Genomic DNA, 24,658 nt, shown 5'->3' on the forward strand with positions numbered 1-24,658 from the left:
GTTTTACCGTCATCAACACCCACATATCCACACACAGAGACACACACACATGCACACTCACAAGCATAATAATATGTGTTTTGTACTGCTTTAGTAGGGAACAGCGTCACTTCCAAGCAGAGATCCTACTCTCTCCTGCAGAGTACCTTCCCAGAACACCAATGTGTAAGTGTGTGTTAGAGTGAGTGAGTGCATTGGATTTTAGTTTTTGAGAGCAACTGGTCCCCACAAGGTTCACAAGTCCAGTGTTGTGGACTAGTTTTGCAATTATGACGAAAAAAGTGTTTTTAATTACATGTTCTAGTAAATGATTTTTTTCCCCACTGTTTATACAAATGATTGTTCTAGCACATGAGCAGCTAAGTCTAATGCCAGCTCAGGAAGGGTTTTCCCTGTTCCTAACAGTAACTTTAATTTTGCAATAAACAGAAGAAGATGCATCATAGTCATCACCTCTATGACGAAAGAAAACCTTTTATATTGCTTTTAAGATAAAGGCTTTCATTTTTTATCTCCTATACAGTACCTCTGTGTCTACTTTGTATCTTGTTTTCACTGTGCATCACCTTCACAATTCAGACGCTCTGAATAAGAAGCAGATGCTTTGTCTGTTGAAGCTGTCTCCTTTTCTCTCTTACTGTCAGACATTTTGAATAGAAAACCCATGGAAGGCATGTGGCAGCTCAGGGGCCCATTATATCCACGTTAAGCATCAATGAGGGCCCCTAACCTGATGAAGGGAGACGAATCGATCCAAAGAGGAGAAAACTTCAGCTGTCTTCTTCAAACTATAGTCAACTATGGAGATGACTGGGCTCAATAAGATTAGCAATAAGTTGTGTCAGTCTAGTTTCCCACTGAGAGCTGCAATTGCCTTAATTTGATCTAATTGGAGAAGGTTTGCTGTTGCAGAGCTGCCAGGTTTAAGAGAGAGCGTGGGAAAAGGGAACCTCTGGCGTAGCAGCAGAGATATGAAACGGAGATGCAGGGAGAATGAGACACAGAGAGTGGAAAGAAAGCAAGAGAAAGACTGAGAGAATGGAGGAGCACTGAAGGGATGGAACAAAACCACTCGCAAATGTATACACACTCACACACACCTGGGTTGGATTAGCTCTGGCTAGCAGGGAGGCTGTGTGTTAATGGAGATTTAATAGGCTCTGAAATGAGTTACCACAGTCATACAGTGTGTGTGTGTGTGTGTGTGTGTGTGTGTGTGTATTTTGAATGTTTAACCTGCATGTCTTCATGCCTTTTGGCTTTATGACGTTATTAAATCTTTCCATTTCTGTCTCTGTTGACAGTAGAGGCAACATGCTGGACAGTAAGAATAGATGTTAGATTTGGTTCACCAATTGTGTTTACAGGCTGTAGTATGGTTCCTATAGTGTGTGCACTTTTAAAGGTTGCCCTGACCTTAATCAAATATAAATTTGGTTATTAACTATCAAGATATACTGTATTACAGGTAAAACATCAGCTTGGTGCAGGCAGCAAAGAAGTGGATCACGAGTTCTGTGTAGTGTAATGCAACTGCATATAAAAACTACAAATAATTTTTCTAATATTTCTAAATCTATCTCTTCAGACTCCCCTCGTTCTGACTGTGAGGTTCTGTCTGTTGCCACGGCAACAAGCCAGCGATGTAAACACAGCGCTGACCACGGCTGTAGGAGTGAGAACAAAGAAAGCATCCCTCTCGAACGTAAGCATTAGGACATAGTTTATGTGTCCATGGGCTCTGACGTAGTTATAGAACGAGTTCTCTGAAATGGAAACACCAGACGCGAGGAACATCGACAAGAAATCATAAATACACGAGAAAAGAGCAGAGAGAGGTGCCAAGCATCATTCACCTTAAGCATCCTTCATAACTTTCCTGACATGACTACATCATGTCATCAGGGATTGAAGGTGTCACTAACAGGGAGCATTTCCAATGTTGAGGAACTGAGCAGCACAAGAAAAATGTGTGGAATGTTTTTCATGTTTTAGGGGGAAATGCCTGAATTGTCTTAGGTTTAAATCTTTTTCTCAGTTTTTTTATTATTATTTTTTTTGACTTCCAGAGTAGGTGCAGCAAGTGCAACAATAATCTTATATATTAGGGATCAATAGAAATTTTAATTAATGCCAACAGTTAATAAGGAATTAAATAGCTTAAAACTTTAATTTAAAAGAACAGATTAAACTCAATTTGCAACTAAGCTGCATATAAAAGAAATGTATTCATTGGAATACGGCTTCCTCACAATTATCACTCAGATTCTTTTTCTGCCTCTCTGCATCATGAATTGCTCTAATCAGACACACAGATGTCATTCAGCTTTTCTTACACCGGTTGCAAATGTTTTAGTCTTAGTAAACCCAAGTTAACCGAAGAAACCTCTTAACATATCATGCTTTCATCAGGCTTTTACATAAACTCACCAAAATTGGCAGCCCAAAGGTGAGACCTGGTTGATAATTAAGGAATCACTTCCTTTACTGTTGAGACCTAGTTTTTGAATATTTTCCCTCAACAAATTGACTTTAACACACTCAAACAACAAGAGGAGTGTGTGTTTGGCTACATACCAACTGAACAGGTTAGAACGGGCAACCACTAATGTTTAAATGACCCAAAGTGCTATGGCTTGTGTGTGTCTGTGTGTGTGTGTTTGTGTCTGTGTGTCCGTGTGCGTGTGTGTGTGTGTGCAGCATGATATGATGGTGGGAGTGTGAGTGGAGCCAACAGAGGAGTCAAGCTTGGATTCCAGCTGCATTCCAGAGAGAGAAAAGGAGATGGGATGGATTTGTCCCCACCTTCTGTCTTTCTTCCACTTCTTCTTTTGTGTGTGTGCGCACATGAAAATGTGACGTTTATGCTGCTTTTCCAAATGTAGATGTTTTAGTGGTCAAATCCAAATCAGACAAAGTAAATGTTTAAACTAACTGTGAAAATGTTCTGTTGGAAGGAACCGTGTTAGGACACATTGTTGAAGCGGCTGAACAATTTACAAGTGCAGCACACTGAAGCATTGCAGGAAGTGAAAAAACTAAGATAGTTTAAAGGAACGTGTGTGTGAAGGTGTGTGTGTGTGTGTGTAGGGGGGGACTGTAGGTACAGTAAGTTAACATGTTGATGGAGGAGGCAACAGTGTCCATGAAAATATCTGATCTTAATATTCACTCCCTAACCACATGTGGCATGTTCCTTTATTATTGCAAACACAGCTGCACTTTATTTTAAGTTAGTCCCACATACAGAAGTCTGTGACAGCAGAAAATAGCCTTCTCTAGTTCTGCCTGTTGGAATAATGTCTGCTAATATCTAAAGCACCCAGCGATTTCTGGAAGTGAATGGTTGTTATTCAAAATGGTACTGAACCTAATAAATGCTTTATTAGCTTCTAAATGACCAGTAGGAGTGTGGGCTCATTAAGAAATACGTTGAATGATGCCAGCCTTTTACGAGCTCTATAGTTTATAATGATCACAATCTCTCACACAGAATATCATTTACTTTGCAAACTCCGAGCGTAAAATCAGCTAGTTGATGATCTGTTTCTGAGTGTTTGTGACATTTAGTTGTAAAAAGTCCACTGCTCCTATAGAGAATGGGACCTTACACCACACTGTGTTCACTGCTGAACTAATTTAAAGAAGAAAAGGCATCCTACCAGGAGAAACAAATAGAAAGCAGCATGATAAATACAATAAACAGGGTTTCCAGTGGCTCTGTGCAAGATCTGCTAATTCAAATCTGGTGGTAAAGTTAATAGAAGCACTGCTCCACTGACCTACTATGGTGACGTTTTCAGGAGCACGACAGAAACTCGGACACAGAGAAGTCAACAGGAGAAACACAGAGGAAACCTCAAAGAGCGTGTCCAAAAAGTTTTCTCCATCTCTGAAAAAGACACCTGTGGATGTAGAGATACAGTTCCTAGGAGTTCTGAACAGCAGCCTGTATTTTATGCTGTACTAATTTACTGTGGATGACAAATCTGCTTATCTACTCAATATTTATGATCACCTACCACTTAGCTTTAAAGCTGCTACAAATTCACATTTCATCACTTCAAAGATAATAATAATCCCACAGTATTTCCCTGAACGGTGTGTCTTTTATGAAATATCGAAAGAACAATACGGAGCAAAATGTAACAGGGAGGGATTGTGTCTTTCTTTTTCATTCTCTACCATTCTGCTATATTAACAGTAATTTGTGATAGATCACTGCAGACTCGTGATTCATGGCATCATTCAACGAAACCAAAAAGAAACACCAATACGATAATGCGTGAAATTTTCAAAGAGCCACTTGAAAGTGCAACTTAAACCTGACACATATAGCGCAGCAGCAAAACTTCAAAGCGACGCATGCTGCATATTCCGATGAATCAACAGTTGTGTCTCGAACCCATATTATCAGTAGGAGGATAAAAACGTTGCTGTTGTTCGCGAACGGAGCATTCCTAGAAGGCTGCTGTGTTTATCCTGCAGACTAAATATTTACACCATGAGCTGAGAAGAACTGAGGCTGCTCAGTTTGACTTTGATAAAGGTTTGATATGCCTCGGGCCAGGTGACTTACATGCTGCAGAGATCACACACATGCAGCAGCCGAATTCATTAAGTAGAGTGTGTAGACAGCTACAAAAAACATACTGTACATAGTGTCCCTGCAGAGCTGTGGATGCACACGCGTATGCAGGCATACACTGTATATATGAACATCCTCCACATGCAAATTTTGCACATCGGGGTAAAGGGGGAGAAGGACTGTACCAAAAAAACACAAAGCTAGAAAACACAGATTAATAAGGGATGAGTGAAATACAAAGAATAAAAAGTTTAGGTGTGGCCGAGAAAAGTATATGACTTCAGGAAGGAAGACGAGGAGAGGGAAATGGGTTTAGTAAGCCCTCAGCATCTTGTATTTTCACATATTTCTACGATGATTTGTCATATTCAACTGCCTCACTATAAACACAGAAAGCTACTCTAGGTCCTGTGCCAGCTTAGGGAAACACAGGACACATTAAAATGTATGAATCAAGCTTATTTGCATTGGAAACAAGTGAAATTATTGCCAGGTTGATCTGATTATGACAGGGGATGAAAAAAACACAAAACAGAATAGCAACAGCTCATTTAGTTCCATATTGTCTAATGTGTCCTCTGTGTTTGTGGTGTTTGGGTGATTTCATTTAAGCAAAATTTGCATAAAAAAAAAAAACCCTGATTAGACAAAGCGCAGGCTACATTAAGCAAACCAATATGCACGCAAGCAGGTGACTGGACATGCACTCACGCTTTGAATGAGTGTGGCAGCAGTCTTCAAAGGGGTTTGGATTGTTTGGAGAGATATCTTGAAAATTCTCTTAATAATCAAATCAATTTGAAGTTAATTTGCTGTAAAAGTCTGCAGCACTACGTTTTCAAATTGAGTTTTGAGTCATTCAGCTCAAGATAAACTGTTGCCAGTTTTGTAGTTCAGTTGATTTCTAGTGACGATGTTAATTATACTTTTCTTTTCCCTGCTTACAGTATGGGACTTTCCCTTGAATGTTTCTTGGCAGGGTCACTTGAGAACTATTAATAGATTACATTATCAGACTCAACGTGTGAATGCACTCTCATTTGTTTTACCCTTCAAATGCACCCTGAACTAGTCCCTTAACCAGTTTCAGAATATTTCACATTTCTGGTGTGCACAAGGCCAGAAATCACATTACATCATTAAATCATCATGTTTGAAAAGTCCTGTGAATCGACATCATGGCCGGGTTGAATAGTGAGGTGGCCAAGGAGCAACAACTTCTAATTAGGCCCCCCAGTTGCCCCTCACAACACGTGTGCATGAAGATCTACAGTAAACCATCCTCATTACTGAAACGTGTCTGAGGATGCAAATGGTTAGCTTAGCATAGAAGAAGGACATAGGAAAGAGGAAGAGTGACTTTTTGACTAATCCACGAATAACAAAATTATAAAAATGACAAATTGCAGTTTGGGAGGGGGGTTATGCTTTGAATGATATGTTGGCTTTCATCAGTTGCCAACAGAGACTCCACAAAGATACTGCTCCCAGCCTGACTTATAAATTAGAATCATAAAGGTATTTAAACTCAGTTTTGACCTCATGAGTAAGTAATATGTTTATAATTAATTAAGTTACCAAAAAGCTGCGGGGCCCCTGGGGATCCTCGACATTGGCTCACATTGTGCCTGGTTGTTTTTCTAGCCTGGGTCATCATTTGGATATTAAAAACCCAAAAGGAAAGTGGAGTTTGTCTGTGTTTTAACTCAGTAAGCCTCTTCAAAATGTCCCAGAATGTTCTTTAAGAACTCAGACACCCAAAATGGCAGATTCATCCACACAAAGTGTTTGAATAAATGTGCAGGGAGACATGCTATCTTTCAGCTGCAGGAGTCTAAGCCAAAGCACTGACGTCACATCATTCTGTGGACATTTCGTTCCTTTGTGCAAGATATTCCAAACCGTCCACTAAGCGTCAGAGAAACTCCTCAGCAGCTGGTTCCTTAGTTCACTTAGTTTACTCAAAATTTGGTGTAAACCTTCCGTCAGGCAGAACTGTGTCAGTGCCAAAAGAAAAACAAAAGACAAAATGAGAAGTTTAAAAAAAAAACTTTTTAAATTGTGGGCCACTTGATGTATCATTGCAGGCATGGAGCTTGTGTTTTCCCAAGCACAGTCACCTTTCATCAAAGAAAAGTGTCCAAATTTGCTGGAACGCCTCCATTTACATTTGCAGAATACAGAAAAATGTGCGGATAAAGAGTCAAGCAGTGAAACTTGACTTCCAAAATCCAAACATTGTTGAATATTATTGTGCAGATTGGAGGAGGTGATGCGGGCTTTAAGTAGTTTCTCTCCTCTGTGTAGGGACAGAGATCTCCTCTGAGAGACAAATGATCTTGTAGCAGAACCCAAAGCTCAACTTAAACTTTCCTACAATCATTCATTCATTCAATACAATGCAGCAATGCACCTTACTGTAAAGTGTCTTTCAGTGTCCACTTGACACATTCAACTCCTATTTTTGAATGTTTTATCAATGTATAATTTCTATCTAACTTGTGTTTATTATCATTATTCTTCACGCAAGCACATTACACTGGACAAGATTGTTACAGTTTAGGTTGTCGAAATATTTCCTAAAAACAGTGAGACAGTTCAGCAACTCTTCATCCCAAATCTAAGCTTATTTGAGAGCAATCTCACATTGCCCTCCTTGTTTCCCATAATGATCCTGACGCATTTACTCTGGTGCTATGGCAACCAGTTAAGGTCATTTTCTGCATCCCTTCTGCCAGCAAATGCAGCACATGGCATAAAAACACAGAACTCTCTGCATTTATTTTCCCACGGTGTTTTTTACAGTATTTTCTTAGCTGGTTGGCTTGATATAAAAATTGTTTTGAATCACAGGGGTGGCAGCTGCATGTATGCAAAACCATAACAGGGGGACTGAGATTTGTCAGACTTTGCATTACACAAAAACGTCTGGCCACATGTGAAACACATAATTGCTGGTTTCTGAGCTATCAGTGTCACATTACAGGGTTTAAAATCCACTGTCAGACCACAGGAGTGCATCATATTATGCTGGCACACATAATACACACACTATCACCCAAATACACACCTCCTTGTTATTGTGCTGTCCAGCCAAGACACCATGGCAACTGTTTTGGCAAAAAAAAAAAAAAGGTAGTGAGGTGTGGGTGGTAGAGGACAGTGTGTGTGTGTGTGTGTGTGTGTGTGTGTGTGTGTGTGTGTTTGTGTGTGTGTGTGCATACATGTGCATATTAAGGTGATGGAGCTGTCGCTGAAAGACCAGAAATATGTTGGTCTCCCTATTTCCCAGCTACTCATTGTGATAAATCCTTTTTTTTTTCAAAGGACTGACCTAATGGAAAACCTACCCCGCATTACTTAGGGATTCATGGGGGGAAAAGCTGCCAGCCAAGCGCTCAGACAAACAAGCTGAAAGAGCAGCAGGCAGGAAGATGGATAGATGGATAGAAGACTGAAATGCCTGATCAGCAGATGTTTACATGAGCAGAGAGACAGACTGATAAACATATGCACAGACTAACACACTTCTTGTCTGTCTTTTCCTGTGATGACGTCGTTAAAAGTCAGATGATGACATGAATAACACCTGAACAGGAAATCACATGCTGGTACTATATGGGTGAAGTGTATTTTTGAATTTCAATCAAATGTCACTCACAGTGCCTGGTCTGATGATGGTGGGGTGGTGGTGAAGGTTATATATATCTATGTTTGGGCTACGAAGCCAGATTCTTTACTTACCTACTTACCTGCCTCCTCTCTTCCCTCAGGACAGAGTTTGGAGATTTTGAACAAGGGGGGTTGGCCTGTTGATAGAAGAGTCTAGATTGAAACCAGACACATGCTGTCGACACTTTAGTGTGTGTGTGCGTGTATGTGTGCGTGTGTGAAAAAGAGTCTTGTGTTTGTTACCTGTTGTGTGATTGGCTTCTCTTAAAAAACATCTTTTCCAGCTCATGAGGCTTGATTCTGGAGTCCAACACCCTTGAGGAGACATTATTATTTAAGAATGTTTGTTTGTTTTGTACGAGTGTGACTTCATTTGCCTCCCAAGTGAAGGGGTGAACCCAAATTTGAGGGGAAGTACTTTCTCTCTCTTGCTCGCTCTCTCTCTCTCTCTCTCTCACACACACACACACACACACATTCCCTAGTTCTGAGGTCATCCCCCAGATCTGCTTTGTGCTGCTCCTGCTGTAAATTCGTTTATATGTGCCCAGTTTTCACCACTCTCTGCCCCGTCCTCTCCCCTTGCTCTCATTTTTTACTCTTGTGCTCCTTCTTTGATCTGTTTTGAGAAGCCAAGGTCAAAGTTCATCTAAAAGAGAGGTTATAAAACTGAAAGCCCATAGGCTAATGAGCAAGAAAACATGGACCTTTTGCTAATAACTCTATTGTTTTGATTCTTATTCCTCTGAGAGACACATTTGGACTGAAGTGACTACTGGAAGGGTTAGCTGCAACCACTAACATGGCAGCCAGTCAGGATCACTCTAACACTAGTGTTTCACAACAGCTCTTGATGTCCTATTTTTTTTCCTCCACACTGTCCCATTGACTCCATCTGTTATTTGGGATGCTGGGTTGTACAGAGAATTATTTCAATTATTTGGCTCAGCAGTCTTTTTATTTAAAATTAAAATTAAGAAACGCTGCAGGATTATGTGATCTTATGTCCGTTATTGTTGGTGTGGAGCTGCAGTGTGCATTCTCTATGGGCCCGAAAATGCTGACGTTCTTAGGGGCCCCTAAGTTATGGGGCCCCTAAGTGTTAATATTTCTTGTTAAAAATCCACTTAGCTCAGTGAAGACACACAAAATGACCACAAAGAGACAGAGAATACTACAGTAAATGCTCAAATGACCACGATCATTTGAAAACTATCCTATTGAGACAAAAAATTAAAACAAAACGAGACCAAAAACACAAAATCCAAGTGAAAGCCTCAAATGTGCCGGTTGTTTTATATCTCTGTCAGTCTGGGGGATCAAGGCGTTGGGGACCTTTTATCTGTCTGTGCCCAAGGGCCCTATTGTCTCATAACAGAGATTTGGCGCCATGTTTTGATCTGCTACCCAGTTCTAATAATACATCCACGAGTCATGCTAATGTGTTTAAAATTACAATGTTGGTATGCAGATGGTTGTAATTATGTGCTACTTGTGCATGTTAGCATGCTAAAATTCCAGCCACATGCCACAAGTGGAACAAACCAAAAAAAAAAACCCCATACAGAACATTGTCATAGTTGATAGCATGACATAACAAGAAAGGATCCCTGTATTTGTCCATGTTGTGTTGATGGTATGGGGATTGGGCAGCAGCTCTTTGGAAAAATGCAATAGATTGCATATTGAGAAACATTTCCAGCTGTCACTGTGAATTATAAGCTATAATGATTCTCGACCTTTAACTTTTTATCCAGCATCCTCTGAGAGTGAGTTCAACACTTCGATCTCAGTCTTGCGACATCTATTTTGCCAGTGTTTATTAAACAGATCGAAAGCTATGTAGGATTTTTCTCTGTCATTTACTGGATCGTCTTAAAGCACTTTAACAGAATACTTTCCACTCGATGGAGTGATTTCACAACTCAGGCATCCGGCCTTTGGAAGGAGGGTGTTGCACCACCCCACTGACTGATGTAAACATCAGCATTGTGCAGCTTGTCTTTAGCGTATAGGCTACACTATAGAAAAACAGACTGGCCTCATATGTCAACTGTCAAACAATAATGGAAATCACAAGAACTACATCTTTAGATAAAAATGTAAGCACAGAGGGGTCATAGTAGTCAGTCCAATTCCAGTTACAGGCGGAAAAGAAATCATTATGCAGATTTAAATACTCCTCACTGTCACTTTTCCTGCCCAAACTCCAAGCTGCTTTTCTTCCAGATCGACACTTAAGAGTAGGGGTGTGATATGTCAACACAAGGCTGTGCCAAATTCAACAGCAGAAAATCATTTGAAATAGATATATGATCTTAAACGATATGATCAATTGTCATTTTAATAATTTCAAGATGATGTGAGAAGTGACGGCCAGTTGCAGGGAAATATGGATAGAGATGCAGGCGCATCACAGTGGCCTAAAGGTACAATATCATGATGTCACGTGCCGCAGTAGCTGATTCAGGTCAACTGCAACGTGCACGTACAGTACAACAGCATATCCATACGTTGTTGTGTTTTCTCTTCTTCTCCTTTCTCCTCTTCTTCTTGCACTTCCTCTACTACAGCACTCCCACCCTCTCCCACTGGCTCTGTGGGTGTGTTTACGCGAGAGAGTGAGAGCGAGCTATGGTCACAGTGGGACCACTGAAACGCCATTTTAGGAGACAATCGGCTCCTCCTACAGGACCATAAAACACAGCTCCAAACATCCCAACTGACTTTCAGAGAGTTTTTAAGGAAACAAGTGGCTTGTATCAGTTTTTAACAAGACATTCTGCGAAACCTTGCTTTCCAGAAAGCTTAAATATTATTGATATTAATTATATATATGCATTAATATTCAGGATTTAGACATCAGTCACTTGAGGTTAATGATTTCCTCACACCAATTTTAATTCGTACCCCAAATGACATGCATGCTGCTGATTACATCACGGGAATGTGACCACAACTAAGCGTCATTGTGTTTCTCAGTTTTATCTGGCATATTCAAAAATAACTCACTGTTGTGGTGTTTGCACGTTCCTCCCGTCTTCATTTATTCTTCCACATTCAAAACATGTGGAGCTTAGAGAAGATATGTATGCAGATAGAAATGTCAATGGTGGGATAGGCCCTGGTGGCTCTCTGGCTCTAAGCTGGCAAAAACAATAAACAAATATTGAAAATGGAAGTCCAAGAAGTCAAAAGTGCATAAAGGTAGTACATGTCCAAGTCTTAACACAATTCTCTGCAGCTTCTGCTTTTTATTTTTTTTTAATTTTCTGTTCAAAGCAGTTTTATACAACATCTGAAACGTTTGAAGCAAGATCCACATCTGATAAGGAGCCAGCTTATCAAAGAGCTATTCTCTGCAAGAACAGGTTTTCTGTGGCCCGTAACTTTATAACACTGCTGGATTTTGATAATGCCTGAATGAGCAACACACTTTTCAGTACAGCACAGGAGTTGATCTGTTATCTCCAAAAGTCTTCCTTGTACCTCCTCAGCATTTTTCAAATGGTTGTAGCACTATTTGATAAGCAAGCAGGAATTCAGTGCCCCCCCCCCCCCCAAACACACACACACACACACACACACACACACACACACAGACACACACACACACACACACTACACACACACAGAATCACACACACTGGATATAAAATTAGTGAAAAGAACATGGTTAGATTGTATCTTTCTCAATAAAACCACTCCTGCGGAGCAAAGCAAATGATTTTAATTAACTCACTAAGTGTGTATGAGGCCTGCTCATATTCCCTGACCACAGGGTCCTTGATAAGACCACGCTGTGCTATATTTGTTTTGCATACTTCTGTTTTTCATGAGGCTGGATAAGTTCTGAGCCTTTTGACATGGATTGCCCAATGCTGGTTCCACATCAAGTATTACACAAACCCAGACAAGCCTTGCCCCCTCTTTCTCTATCAAATCTTCCAGTTGTGCACGGGACTTTCATGACTGCTTTTAAGAGGATATTTGAAAAGGGGTATGCTCATAAATTAAAATTATTACAGATTGTTACAATGGAAGCAGTCAATCAGAGATGTGGTTTTGTGGTTCTTCTGGTGCATTCTCTCCACTGTGATTGATTTTCTTCAATAATTAAGTCCACAGCAGCAGTTTGTCACTGATGGAAGAAACTTGTGTCTCCATAATATTACTTTTCCAAGAGCCAAGGTAAATGTTTTTTTTTTAGTGTGACCACCGTGCAGACTTGAAACCCCAATCATTTCTGTGACAACATCAGTACTTGTTTTAATCTTGATACATGTAGGATATCAGATGATATGGATATGGTGCCTTCTTTATTATCTCCTTTGTTTGAGCCTGTGCTTCTCGCCTACTCTTATAGTTCTGTATTCAAACACAACCCCCTCCCACCTCTTATATGCTAACAGGTTTCCTCAGTCAAATCTTATCATCTTCGGAGCTCCATTTGTAGGTCACTGACATGAAAACATTTGAGCAGCCCTGCTGTTGATAACCAAAAGCTTCTTCCACCGCTAGTCCTCCTCTTTCAGTGCCCCGCCCCTCCTTCTCTGTGGATTTTGTTAGAGTCAAACTTCAAGAGAAACGCGAGGTTTCACCGGAAATATTTGGTCTTGCCTTCAAAATAAAAAACAAATTTCAATACAGGGATTCCACATTTCATAAAACTGACTTTTTTTTACTGCTTAAATTTGTAGCAATAATGCAAAAATGAAAACACATGTTGATAATATTACAAAAGGAAGCTATTTCATCATTATCACCAACTTGTTCAGAATTTTGTTTAATGTTCTCTAGCAATATTTTTACCTGGCACTTGTGTTATTATAACTATTTTATAAAAATATTTGAGGTTATTTTATATTAAAAGCCGTGTGTCTTGAATCTGTCTCGGTATTTTACGTCTTTTTTTCCCTCTTGAAAATAAAAACAAACAGCAAAAAGGCCCAAGCTACCTTTATTCTGAAAATCTCTACAGGACGTCCTGTTTCATACCACCTCTGACTTGACTCCGCTCTCCAAGTCTCCCCTAGGTTCGCTCAGCATCTGCCTTCTCCAGTGTCCACGGAGCGCACGGTATGGATCCGTTACCCATTACGCACTACTGTGTGCTTTCTGGCATGGGTGCTTTTCAGACACGCGCTTCTGGCTGGTGGAAAGACATCGGCTGTTAAAAGCAGACTATGTGGTGACTTGCAGTTATACTAAAGAACAAAATCTCTTAGTTTAATGCAGAGTAGGGAGAAGATTTGAGTGATTCGCGCAGAACTTGCTTTCTGCGCTCTGTTCCCGACGCGAACACACAAATTTTGGACTTTTTATATTCTACTCTAACAGGATATCATTTGTTGATTTTAATTTTTGGAGTGTACTATATGTGGATAATTATTCTGGACCATGGGAGACTCCGTGTTCCTCGACAGGCAGAATTCCTATCTTGTAAGTACCTGTTATATTTTGGTCATAAATTTATTCTAACGACTCAGAGGTGCACTGATAATGTTTAAGGAAAGTGTTTATTTCCTCCGTCGACTCGGAAACCTCTCTGTCTTCCTGCCTGAAACTGAAATAGTGCACAAAAGTGACGTCTCCGAATTGCTGTGAACTTCTCGTTTCAGTGAACAATCCTACTTGTATCATGATGCTGTCACAGCCTCCCTCACACTTCAGTGTTGCATGATGTGTCTATGATCTTTCTTTCTTGTTATGAAAAAAATTCTAACTCAAACAGAAATGTGAGACTGAGCAGACCCAAGGGGGCTCAATATGCAAAAACAGGTGCAAAGAGGCATATCCACATGCAGACACACAAGACAACACGTTTCCTGGTTTCAAGAGGAGACCTCTGCTCTGAAAGACACACAAACATATGGCTGCTGCTGTTGACAGGTGTTGGTGTTTGACAATCTGCATCTCAAAAGCGGGTTGCCAGATGAGGTCAAAACACACAGATATGGGCCACAGCCATGAGCACCGATGAGGGCTCTGATGAGAACTTCACCTGCAGACAGAGACCCTCAGCGTCTGGGAGCTCATATTTGACAATTTGGAACATTTCTGATGATTTGGCAGATTTCAGACCAGGATTAGAAAGCCGTCCGGAGAAGCAACAGGCTGCTTGCAGAACAGGTTCATTCACATGTGGGAAAGGAGGTGGTTTGTGCAGTGGACGTGCACACATGCTAATACTTTATCATCCACCCTCTGACCGCCAGCCCCCCCCCTCCTTCTGTTTCCATCTCTTCCCTTTCTCCTTTCCTCCATGGTAAGGAATCCTCTGCTTACTGCTCCAGCGGTCTGTCTCCTCTTTAGGGGCAATGTCTCTGTGGCTGAAAACCCTCATAAAGCTACAAGCACTGATTGGAAAACAATACAGTTTTCTTTGGCTGGGCTGGCAGCACGCTGTGGTTTGGAATAGTGCTTTGTAGCAGGGCTAGTTTGTGTCAAAGCCATCACCACATGGCCCACAGTGATGGTCTACAATCCTTCCAATACAGGCTGACAAGGCTTCAGTGCACTGGCCAACTTGAGCGCAGTGTACTTCTTCACTACAGTGCATGTCCTATATGGAGAAATAAAAGTTGATAAGTGTCCTTTTGTAATATTTTCAACAATAATTTTCTTCTCGTTGTTGCCTAGCTTGTGCATGAGGACACACTGTGAGTATGTTTGTTTGCTGTAGGCTTACGAACATGCAGATGCTCTGCATTGCGTGAGCAAGCAGTAAAAATCGAGTAATCTGGCTCAGTGAGGCTGGAGTGCAGCACTGTAACCAATGTGTAAAAGTGAGTGCACTGTACTTCGCATTGAAACAAATGTAACAAAATCTTTTCTTCAGGATAACAAGAAACCTTTGCTTTATTACAAAAAGCAGCATGTAAAGTCATAAGAATTATGTCCTGACAGTGTATCACAATCTAATACTAGTAAACAGTCAGCCAGGCTACTCAGAGCTGTCTCATAAATCCCCAAGACTTAGTTGAACTTAGCACAAGAATACAGTAGAACTATGACAAAGAAGCAGCGTTAATGGAGGATTATGCCCCTTCAAAATGATCGCCATGATAAACAAATGCAGGCTCTCATCTCAGTCATTCCTGCCAGGACGGATAAATACTTCAGATTCTCGGTTACCAGACTGGATACACACAGGGAGCGGAGAAGACAGAGATCCAGAAAGCAAGTGAGAGAGATGTACAACAGCACCTCGTGGCTGGCAGTGCATAAATGTTTAATCCCCGTGGATTTGTTCCACTCGCAGTGATGTGTGATGTATTCTGCTTATGGCGTCAGGGCCTGGTGCTAATGAAATGCCGTCAGGGATAACACGTAACAGACACTACTGATTACTCAGCTCTTGTCTCGTAAGGAATTTGCTATCCAGTAGTACAGATTGCGGGTTTACATGGCATTTGAGGATCATAGAAATGATGCGCCGGCCAACATTTTTAGTTAACATAGGGAAGATTCATCCCCTGCAAAGAAAATGTCAGGAGGAACAAATCATTGGTAATGTCATGGTTTATCAGCAGGCTGGGTGTGCTTCCAGTTTATATTGTTGGACTTTAAAGTGAGTGAGATAGTATTTTTTTTCCCCAAAATGCCCCCAGAACAACTTAATTGTTCTCCCTGACCAGTAGATGAGCTCTTAACTCATCTATTCAGCAAGAATCATTATTAGCTTAGTGGGGAAGTTTGAGTCATGTAGGACTCATCAGGTTATAAGTAGCTCCAAACAAATCACATTTGATGCTTTAAAATGAGGTTTATTCAACAGGGTTTGTTCTGGAAAGCCAAGTTCTCCATATATTGGTGGTGCAGTGTGTGGCTTACACACCCTGTTATTTCTGAAGTTAAATATGCTGCACATACTGGACGCATAGAGCATGATATGCACCAGCAAGAACAGCTGTATAACCCTTACAACGATGACTTTATCTCACTGAGGGTGAATGTTCTCGACGGAGGGTCAGTTGTATGTCATGTGCAATGTGAAGTAACGCAGAACGAGCACAAGGAAGTTTTACAATACCAGTTTGATGTGGGTGAGCTAATCCTGGAGAGCAGCCAGCAAGTACCAAGGCTTTTGCCAATAGTCAGATAATGATTGTCTTTGTCCTAAAACTCTGTTTAGTGTCTACAAGTGTTGCCAGACTGTTACAACTTGTAAAATCTAAAGCAGACTAGCATTCAAATGAAGGATTTGTTTAAGAATCCAGTGCTGCACTGAAATGACTGACGGTTCTGATTCAAAGGATCTCCAATTGATTTGTTAATCAGCTCAGACTATACTGGATTAAAGGTGGCGTTTGACTGAGCATGAAAGAGTAGCAGCACATAAATTGTTATTGATTGAATGTCTGATTAATCTCTTTCACTATCACTTGCTTCACTTTAGTTTCATTGAGCAAAGCGAAAATGGTCCAGGGACCCTGGTCAACATAGGAGTAGCTATTTGTTTAGATAAGCAACAAATTTCCCTCTTTTGTCTGCAGATTTTCTCCTCTTCTACTTGTCTGGCTCACAGTGCTGCAAACAAAGACTTTATGACACACAGTATGGGATCTTGTTCTATTATAGTAGGTGTGTTTGTTTTACCCACCCCACTTGCTACTCGCAGTACAAACAGCTCTGGCAGCACAAGCCACAAATTCTTGTGGGAAATTAAAAAGAGGTTTTACAGAATAAATGATTGAACTAATTTTGACTGATTGGCTGTTTTTCAAAAGAAGTATTTTTGCGCACAGGCGATTGTAACGACCAGCTGTGCTCATCCATGTCTGTGTGTGTGTTTCTGTGTGTGTGCATGCGTGTGTGGGCGGGTGGCATTAACCGTCCAAGAGGCTCCTTAGTCATCAGCACAGCGCATTTATTTACATTGATCACAAGTTTTCCTAAGCACACATTTTGACAAAGCAGAACTTAGCGGGCGTGGACATTTTGTTTGCAGGAGTGCAGTTACTGTACCAATATTGCACAGATGCAGAGTGAATGGACTTTTTTCATTTTACTACAAAATTCTTGCTCTGGTGTTTAATGTGGAGGACCAGTTAAAGCATACCAGGAAAAGGGGAAACCACACGCTGCCTCTTCATTTTCCCCGGCCGTCACTTCTGGCTCGTCACGACAACACCGTCCATCCCTCGTTTTTCTTCTTACACCCTGTCAGGGAAAGGCACTTGTTTTATTATCAACAGCGAAAGAGAAGTCCGCCCCTCCTCAAGTCTTGTCTTTTTATGGAGACGATCGAATGCTGAGGCGAAAACAGAGCGGAGGAAATACAGAGGAGAAAGTCCTGGCAAGACCCGATCCACTGTTTGCTGCAAGAGATGTGCATCCAGAGGGCAGGAACAAAGTATGTGCTTCAGATTTTTGATTTACAGCCGAAGCCTTTGCTCCTGTTTTCTTCATTATCTCTTCCAGAGGTGTTGCTTTCTTTAGGGAAAATTAAAGGGAGTTGGTCAGAAGGTTCAAGAAAAGGTTAGACATGTTCCTTGGCTGTTTATGTAAAAGTCATAAGGGCACGGTGTCAATCACCATGTGCGAGGTGCAGAAGCATGACATCATAGTTTGGGAATTTTAAGGCAATGTAACATTATGTTCTACTTGATTTGCCTTTGCTGCAAAACAATGCAATGAACTGCATTCAAGATAAAAGCAATCAAAGGTACCTCTCTGGGTTTCAAGAGTTTTGCAATCCACTATTTCAAAAGGAGCCACGTATGGATGGACACATCCACTTATGAGTCATGCACGCAAAAGAGAACTAGATGTTAAATAATAGGAACAGATTGTGCTGAGCGGTTGGAGAAATCCCTGCTTAGATTTTCAACACCTCTGACAGCTGTTGCTCTCTTGGTGACCGTAGCAACACAGCAAAGGCAAAACTAGTCATCATCATCATCACTAGCCAATTTTATTATTATTATTATTTTTTTGTATCAAGAACAGTGTGTTTGCATTTCACAGCAGATAAATGCTGATAACTGTCATGAAAGTCAGACAAAGTCAGGATGCCCTCAAGCATAAAGCCATCTGTTTTCCTGATTCAGTGTGACCCTGGAGGTCAAAGGGCGTGCATCAAATAGTGTCAGGTCTAACAAGGTGCATGTGGATGCATTTGTTTCAAGTAACAGAACATTTCATGAGACTGAGTCAGTGAATTCTTGAAAGATATGTTTATTATCATTCACACTGTAGAGATCCACTTCAAAATCAAGTTTACTGATGACAGTGACATCTGAACATCACACTAGTGTCTTTAACTCAGTTTTTTGAGTTACTGACACCCTTTGCCATTAGACATCCACTCTCCTGTCACTCTTAGTCAGCATTACTGGCGTTGTACACTGTCGAGCTGATGATGTGTAACCCACGCTCATCTTGTTGCATTTGTCTCACAAGTCTCTCTACACAACATGCGCACGCTGTTTCCCAGTTACGCTAATGCCATGTGCACGACTTGCTGTGCTATTTTTATGAGTTATTTTTGCAGTGAAACTATTCGCTGCAATGAAATAGACACAACCAAAACAACATGCCCGGAAAAGCTTCGAAGAGTGAACAGCTTGGTTTGCGTCGATCGGTTCTCGTGATAAGTAAAAAGGTCCAACAATGGCTAATGACCCCTGGCAGAATATACTGTGTGACAGGAAAAAGGACAGGAAAAATGTAAATTAACTTGCAACGCAAAGTTTGGGAAAATCCCACAGCATCATAAGCCAATTCAGCATATGGGGATTCAGGTTAACTCACTGCATTATGGACATTGCCGTACAAGACAACAAGCAAATGTGAACATGAAGCATAAGTGGCTCCCTGTCATATATTAGCTGATTTTTGCGGCTGTGCATGTCTACGTGACCTGCCTGAAGCTGCTCCATGTACTGACCATGTTTTTTTGTTTGCAAAGCATGTAGAGCAAAAAAACCTCCAAAGACAGACAGATGGAGACAGATGGAGTGATAGAGGCTCTGGCTGATAAGTTACAGATGAGCTGATAGACAGGAAGGCAGAAATCAGATTCCCAGTTGAGTGACATCTCTGACAGCAATGATGAAGGAAAAATTCCAAGTAGAATGAGGAATAACACAGATGGTGCAAGAACTAACACTGTTTTTTTTTGGGGGGGGGGGGGACTGGAAGAACACGTGTGTGTGGTGCATTGAAGATACCATGTGCGGTTTAGGCTTCCAGCAAATGTGTGCATGCATTTAACATGTGACTCTGTGCGTGTGTGTATAGACTGGTTAAAAAGTGTGAACCAGAAGTTCAAGGGGTCTTTGAATACGACTGAATTAGCTGCTCTCAAGGCTGCCACTGGAATGTGAGGATCAACGAGTATGTTGTGGCAATTCTCGCACACGTACACGCACACACACACACACACACACACACACACACACACACACACACACACTATTTCCAGTCTATTAATATTCCCCCATTCCTCCCTTTGTTTGCTCTCTTTTCTCACTGGGACATTAGTAAATTGAATTTGATGAAAGCAGCACTGATAGCAGGAATAAATAAGAGACTATTTTTATTGTTTACATCACATGGTGTAGAGATGAAAACTGCTGAACTGATGTGTTAGGTACTGTATGTATTTCCTCCCTAATGTTGCAAAGAGTCGCATTTACTACTTTATCACCTTCTGCTGCCTGTTTATAGTAATAATGAGAGTATGTAAAAAGGAAAAAGTTAATGTGTGTGTGATTGTGTGTGTTCTTACACACTGATTGATGGATGCGTTTATGTATAACCATCCATCAACTGCTCTTCTTTGCAGGGTTTTAATGTCTGCACAGCTGCACCGTCATGCTTCATGCAGCCACAGTAAACAGCAGTGTTTTTTTATTTTTATTTTTATTTTTTGTGGAATCAATTGGAATATTGACATTGGTATTCAAGCCATTAGTTCTCCAAATGGGAATTGTAAGCTAATATTTAAAACCTCAGGTTTTTGTTTTTCTCTTAAATCTTATCTATCTATCTATCTAATATCTTCCAGTTATCCAGAGTAGGGAGTAGGGCGTTGGCAGCAAGTTCAGTAAGGTTCTCAAGTCTCCCTCCCCAGCAATGTTTTTAAGCTCCTTTGGCAAACCAGATGAAATATATAATCTCTCCAGAGCATTCTGGGTCTATCCTGGGGTCTCCTACCAGCTGGAAGACCTCCAATAAATGGTCCCCAGGAGGCATTTCTACAAGATGCCCAAACCACTTCAACTAGCTCCTTTTGATGTGAAGAAGCAGCAGCTCTGTCTGGTACATCTGTATCTCTAAGGCTGAGAACCAGAAATGATCTCATCTACAGTATGGACATGATGTACAAATGTCTACCTGGATCTGTTCGCATCCATCCATTATCTGTAAACGATGTTAAGGGTCACTCGAAACTGGAATCTTTCCCAGCTGTCGAAGGACAGGGCAATGTAGAGGCACCAATTAACCTAACATGTATGTTTTTGGACTGAGGCAGGAAAAGATGCATTAAACTAAAGTAAACTAAAGATGCATTTCACTATAATAAGTAGTCGCTACAACATGTCGATATATAGATGAAACAGTAGATGTAAGAGGGAAGGGTTTTTCTCTGCCCTGCTTCCGATCTCATCATTTTTATTCAATATCATATCTAGTACAAATTTTCTTACATTGTAGAAACATTTTAGGCAAGTACTCTGTGTATATCAATGTTTCAGCACAGGACTCTGATTTTGCTGTCATCATGTTTCATTGCTGGACCTTTTTGTGGTGCAGGCTTTGTTGATCTAGTTTCCCAACTCTCACCACTAATCAGACCTACTACACTAAACAGACCCGGTGAGAAGCAGACGTTGCTTGAGTCTTGATTGAGCACATGCAACAGAGCCAGTGGGAAGGTGATAAGTAGTTTACCGTGTTCATTAAACACCCCATTAGCGCTTATCAGCCTTTTTTAAAAAGTATTCTGCACTTCGTTATTACTGTTAACACCTTCTGTTAATGGTCCTCACTGGCACACACACAAACACACACACACACACACACACACACGTGCACGGTCAGTTGAAGGTTGCCATGTTGTGCAGGACAAGCAGCGCTGGACTGTTATGTTCATTCTCTTTCCCCTAGGAAATCAATAATAGACCAGCTGACCCAGAGATGACCTGTAGTACACATACACACTCATATACAGTACATATACACATTCACGGTGAGTGTCCAAAGAGAACAAAGCACTGCTGGGCAGTGGCGGTTGTGGTGTGGGTCTCCAGGAAGTTACTCTTGACTAACACGTCCTGGACTGGAACAAGGCTGATGGTTTTACACCCTGATTTCATTACGCTTGTTGTGAAGTGAATACTGGTTTATGCTGTGGTTTATTAGGCTTGAATGGTTACAAATTAAGGAATAGTCAGGTTATGGTCATATTGGTGAAATTATATAATGGAGTCTTGTATTATTTACTGTCAGATTTGTTTTTGTACCCAAGTTTTTAAAAGACAAATGAAGATTTTCTATATTTGAATTTGTATAGGAATTGTCCAATGATGAAGAATTCCTGTTGCTTTCTGGATAATGCACATATCCACTCATCATACAAACTCCACCTTCCACTGCAGGAAAAGCACTGGGGCATATGAATTGGTCTTTTGATATCCTATTGATATGCTGCTGTTATGGTTTAATACTTAATTTAAAATTTTCAGGACCTTTGCAGTATATGAAGCACGTGTGCAGGTTTTCCTTACTCTTTTCACGTGTAGATTCCAAATTGTCTAACCATATGTGCATTTGCTTGCATGTCTTGTGCACTTGGCTGTAAATGCTGCCATGTGTCTTATAAAGTGACCACAGCGCTGCTTTAACCCTTGTCATTTTCATCAGCAACATCACCCAGATTCGGTAGAGCAGACCAGCACTTCAGTAATCCCTGCTCCGTAACTACCTCACAGGATTAACCGGCACCCACGTGGAAAATAAAGAGTCTTATGGTGACTTTACTCTGATCCCACTGTGTTAAATTGAAACAAGGGAACAAGCACAGAGAGGGAAATCCAGGGAATGTGTTGTACTTCTCTCGGCTCATGCCCTCGCCCCTGGTGTGAAAAATAAACTACTTCCTAATAGGATCGGCACATAATCTTGCACATGCACATATCAGTGCAAAATACTGAGACTGAGGTGTTAAGTACATGCACTCACGCCCTGGTGTGTGATAATAGTAGGTGTTTGGATCTACATGAAGAAATGTGAGAACAAAGCGCTGAGATTACACTGTTTCACAACTGCATGTATCAGCTCTGGAATGCACCTCTGAAATGATTCTGTCAGAAGTTGGACTTATCTTTAATGACAGTTGGAACCCCACTTCCTGAGAGCAACACATCCTCCACATGTAAAGCTTACTTTCATGGCTGTTTTAAGTGAGGCAATCTATTTAGGCAGGGGAGGAGGCCCAGCGCGTGGTTGCAAAACCTCCCTGCAATTGAAACTTGTCCAGCCAGACAATTCAATAAGTTTAGAAAATTTTCAAGCTCTTAAAAAAGACAAGTTGCTTGGAATTTGAATTTGAAATGTTTATGTACTTTAGGCCATTTCTTAAGAGATTTGGAAACCATTATATTTTTGGTTGTTTGATTGGGGTGGTATCACTTATTTTCTTACATTAAAGGGTCCCCCCCCCCCCAGCTTTATAGCCATCATGTGTCTGTCTGGACAACAGAAAGCAATAGAACAGAGAGTCTCTGTTTATGGTTGATACGTTACTGTTATTGTGTATCTTTATATGGATGCTTGTGTGTATTAATGTACAATTTCTACTTGTTCCTTAAATATTCCATCAATCATTAAAAAAGGATTTCACAGCTTCACAGGGCCGTAGGAGGTGTGTTAGCACATATGTTGAAGAAAGTTCAGGAAAGCACATGTTCCTCACATTGGGATTTGCTTTTTAAGAAAAGGTGAGTCGTGGCAAAATAAGTCAAATTCCTGCTTTACATCTGATATCCAGACCCATGTGTTACAGATTTTTTAGCATGCAGGCCAGGCCTAATCTCTGAATATGTTTTTTTTTTCCCGAAATTCCAGGGTTCGTGAAGTGGTATATTATTTTTCTGGGAGTGGTTTTTGTGCGCGCATGTGTGTGTCTCTGTGTGTGTGTGAGACCTGGTTCTCACAGAGCTGAGTGTTCAGACTGCAGTGGGTTTGATGGGAACGCAATGCCCGTGGGGGTACTTGAACAACTCTTTTGACTGATCGACAGCTGAACTGCACACACACAAAAATTTGACAAATCGCGGGACATTTAAGTTCTTGTTTAGCTTAAAAAAGTTAAATTGACACAATATTACCTATATAAGGATGTTGATCTCTTAGTTACTAGTTCCATTTAAAACCAAATTATCTGACACCACAATAGGTTAAACTTTTAATTAATTGTCAGAAAATCAATCAATCACATCTACCAGGTCACAAAGTTTAAATTTGACTAAGGAAACATTAAAGCTTTACATTTTCACAGTATACATCCAGGATATTGCAGTATTTAAAACTATGTGACATCGCAGTAATCGGACACACATGCACAACAGCGATCCATGTTTGTCTTACTGGACTGGTGGTAGCGATGGCATACAATTCCCCTTCAAACTAACCAGTTTGGAATCTGATATTGCCTGTGATGGACACACAGGAAGAGTGACTGCATTACAGATATTCAAAACGACACAGGTTATTGTTTTTACCTTGCAAATAATGCGTTCATTTCTTGAGCCATAAGTTTCTGTGGACTAAAATTATAACTCAATTGTGGTGTTGTCATGTTGCTCATTGACAGTATTATCGAAGTTATGACCTTAATTTGTCTCAATTCACTCCACAACACAAATGGAAACCTGGAGGGACTCATTAATGCACACAGACACGCGCACACACACACACACACACACACACACACACACACACACACACACACACACCTGCATGCACGTCAACAACTTGGCAACTTGGCAGTCTCAATTGCTGCCATTAGGTCACAATCAGTTGGTCAGTGTTGAAGTGGAGCAACCAACGCACTTTTCCACTTATTTAGACTAAAATGCACCTGACCCGCACTTTGCCTTCCAATATGCACACACACAATCACACGCACAATAATCACTTAAAGTGCACTAACTCTCACACAGGATTAGTAATGATTAACTAGCTTCATTAGCTCAGCTGGCTGCTCTCTGCAGTCAAGCATTCCTTGGACAGATTGGTGGCGTGTGCGTGCGTGTGTGTGTGCGTGTGCTGGAGGACAAGCGGAGAAGAACTAGTGATAGTTAAAAGATATGAACAATAGTGGAGAATTGAAATGATTTTGCATTCATTTGTATACAGTAAATAATAAAATTACTATCTAAGAGC

General features: G+C 40.8%; 1 protein-coding gene across 4 annotated transcripts in view; it reads left to right on the forward strand.

Annotated features, from left to right (window-relative positions):
• LOC137108615 (rho GTPase-activating protein 6) overlaps positions 1-24,658 on the forward strand; it is a 61,332-nt gene that overhangs the window by 11,927 nt on the left and 24,747 nt on the right. Inside the window, exon 2 of one of the 4 annotated variants that reach the window (XM_067493415.1) lies at positions 1,589-1,705. The exons of 1 other annotated variant lie outside the window; for it this stretch is intronic. In XM_067493415.1, the coding sequence (XP_067349516.1) occupies positions 1,589-1,705 (117 nt within the window). Of the gene's footprint in view, positions 1-1,588; positions 1,706-13,309; positions 13,703-17,214; positions 17,619-24,658 lie in introns of those variants that run through there. 2 more of the 4 variants (XM_067493418.1, XM_067493417.1) reach the window with 2 other exon arrangements.

The sequence above is a fragment of the Channa argus genome, chromosome 23 (assembly GCF_033026475.1).
Source record: "Channa argus isolate prfri chromosome 23, Channa argus male v1.0, whole genome shotgun sequence".
Lineage (NCBI taxonomy): Eukaryota > Metazoa > Chordata > Actinopteri > Anabantiformes > Channidae > Channa > Channa argus.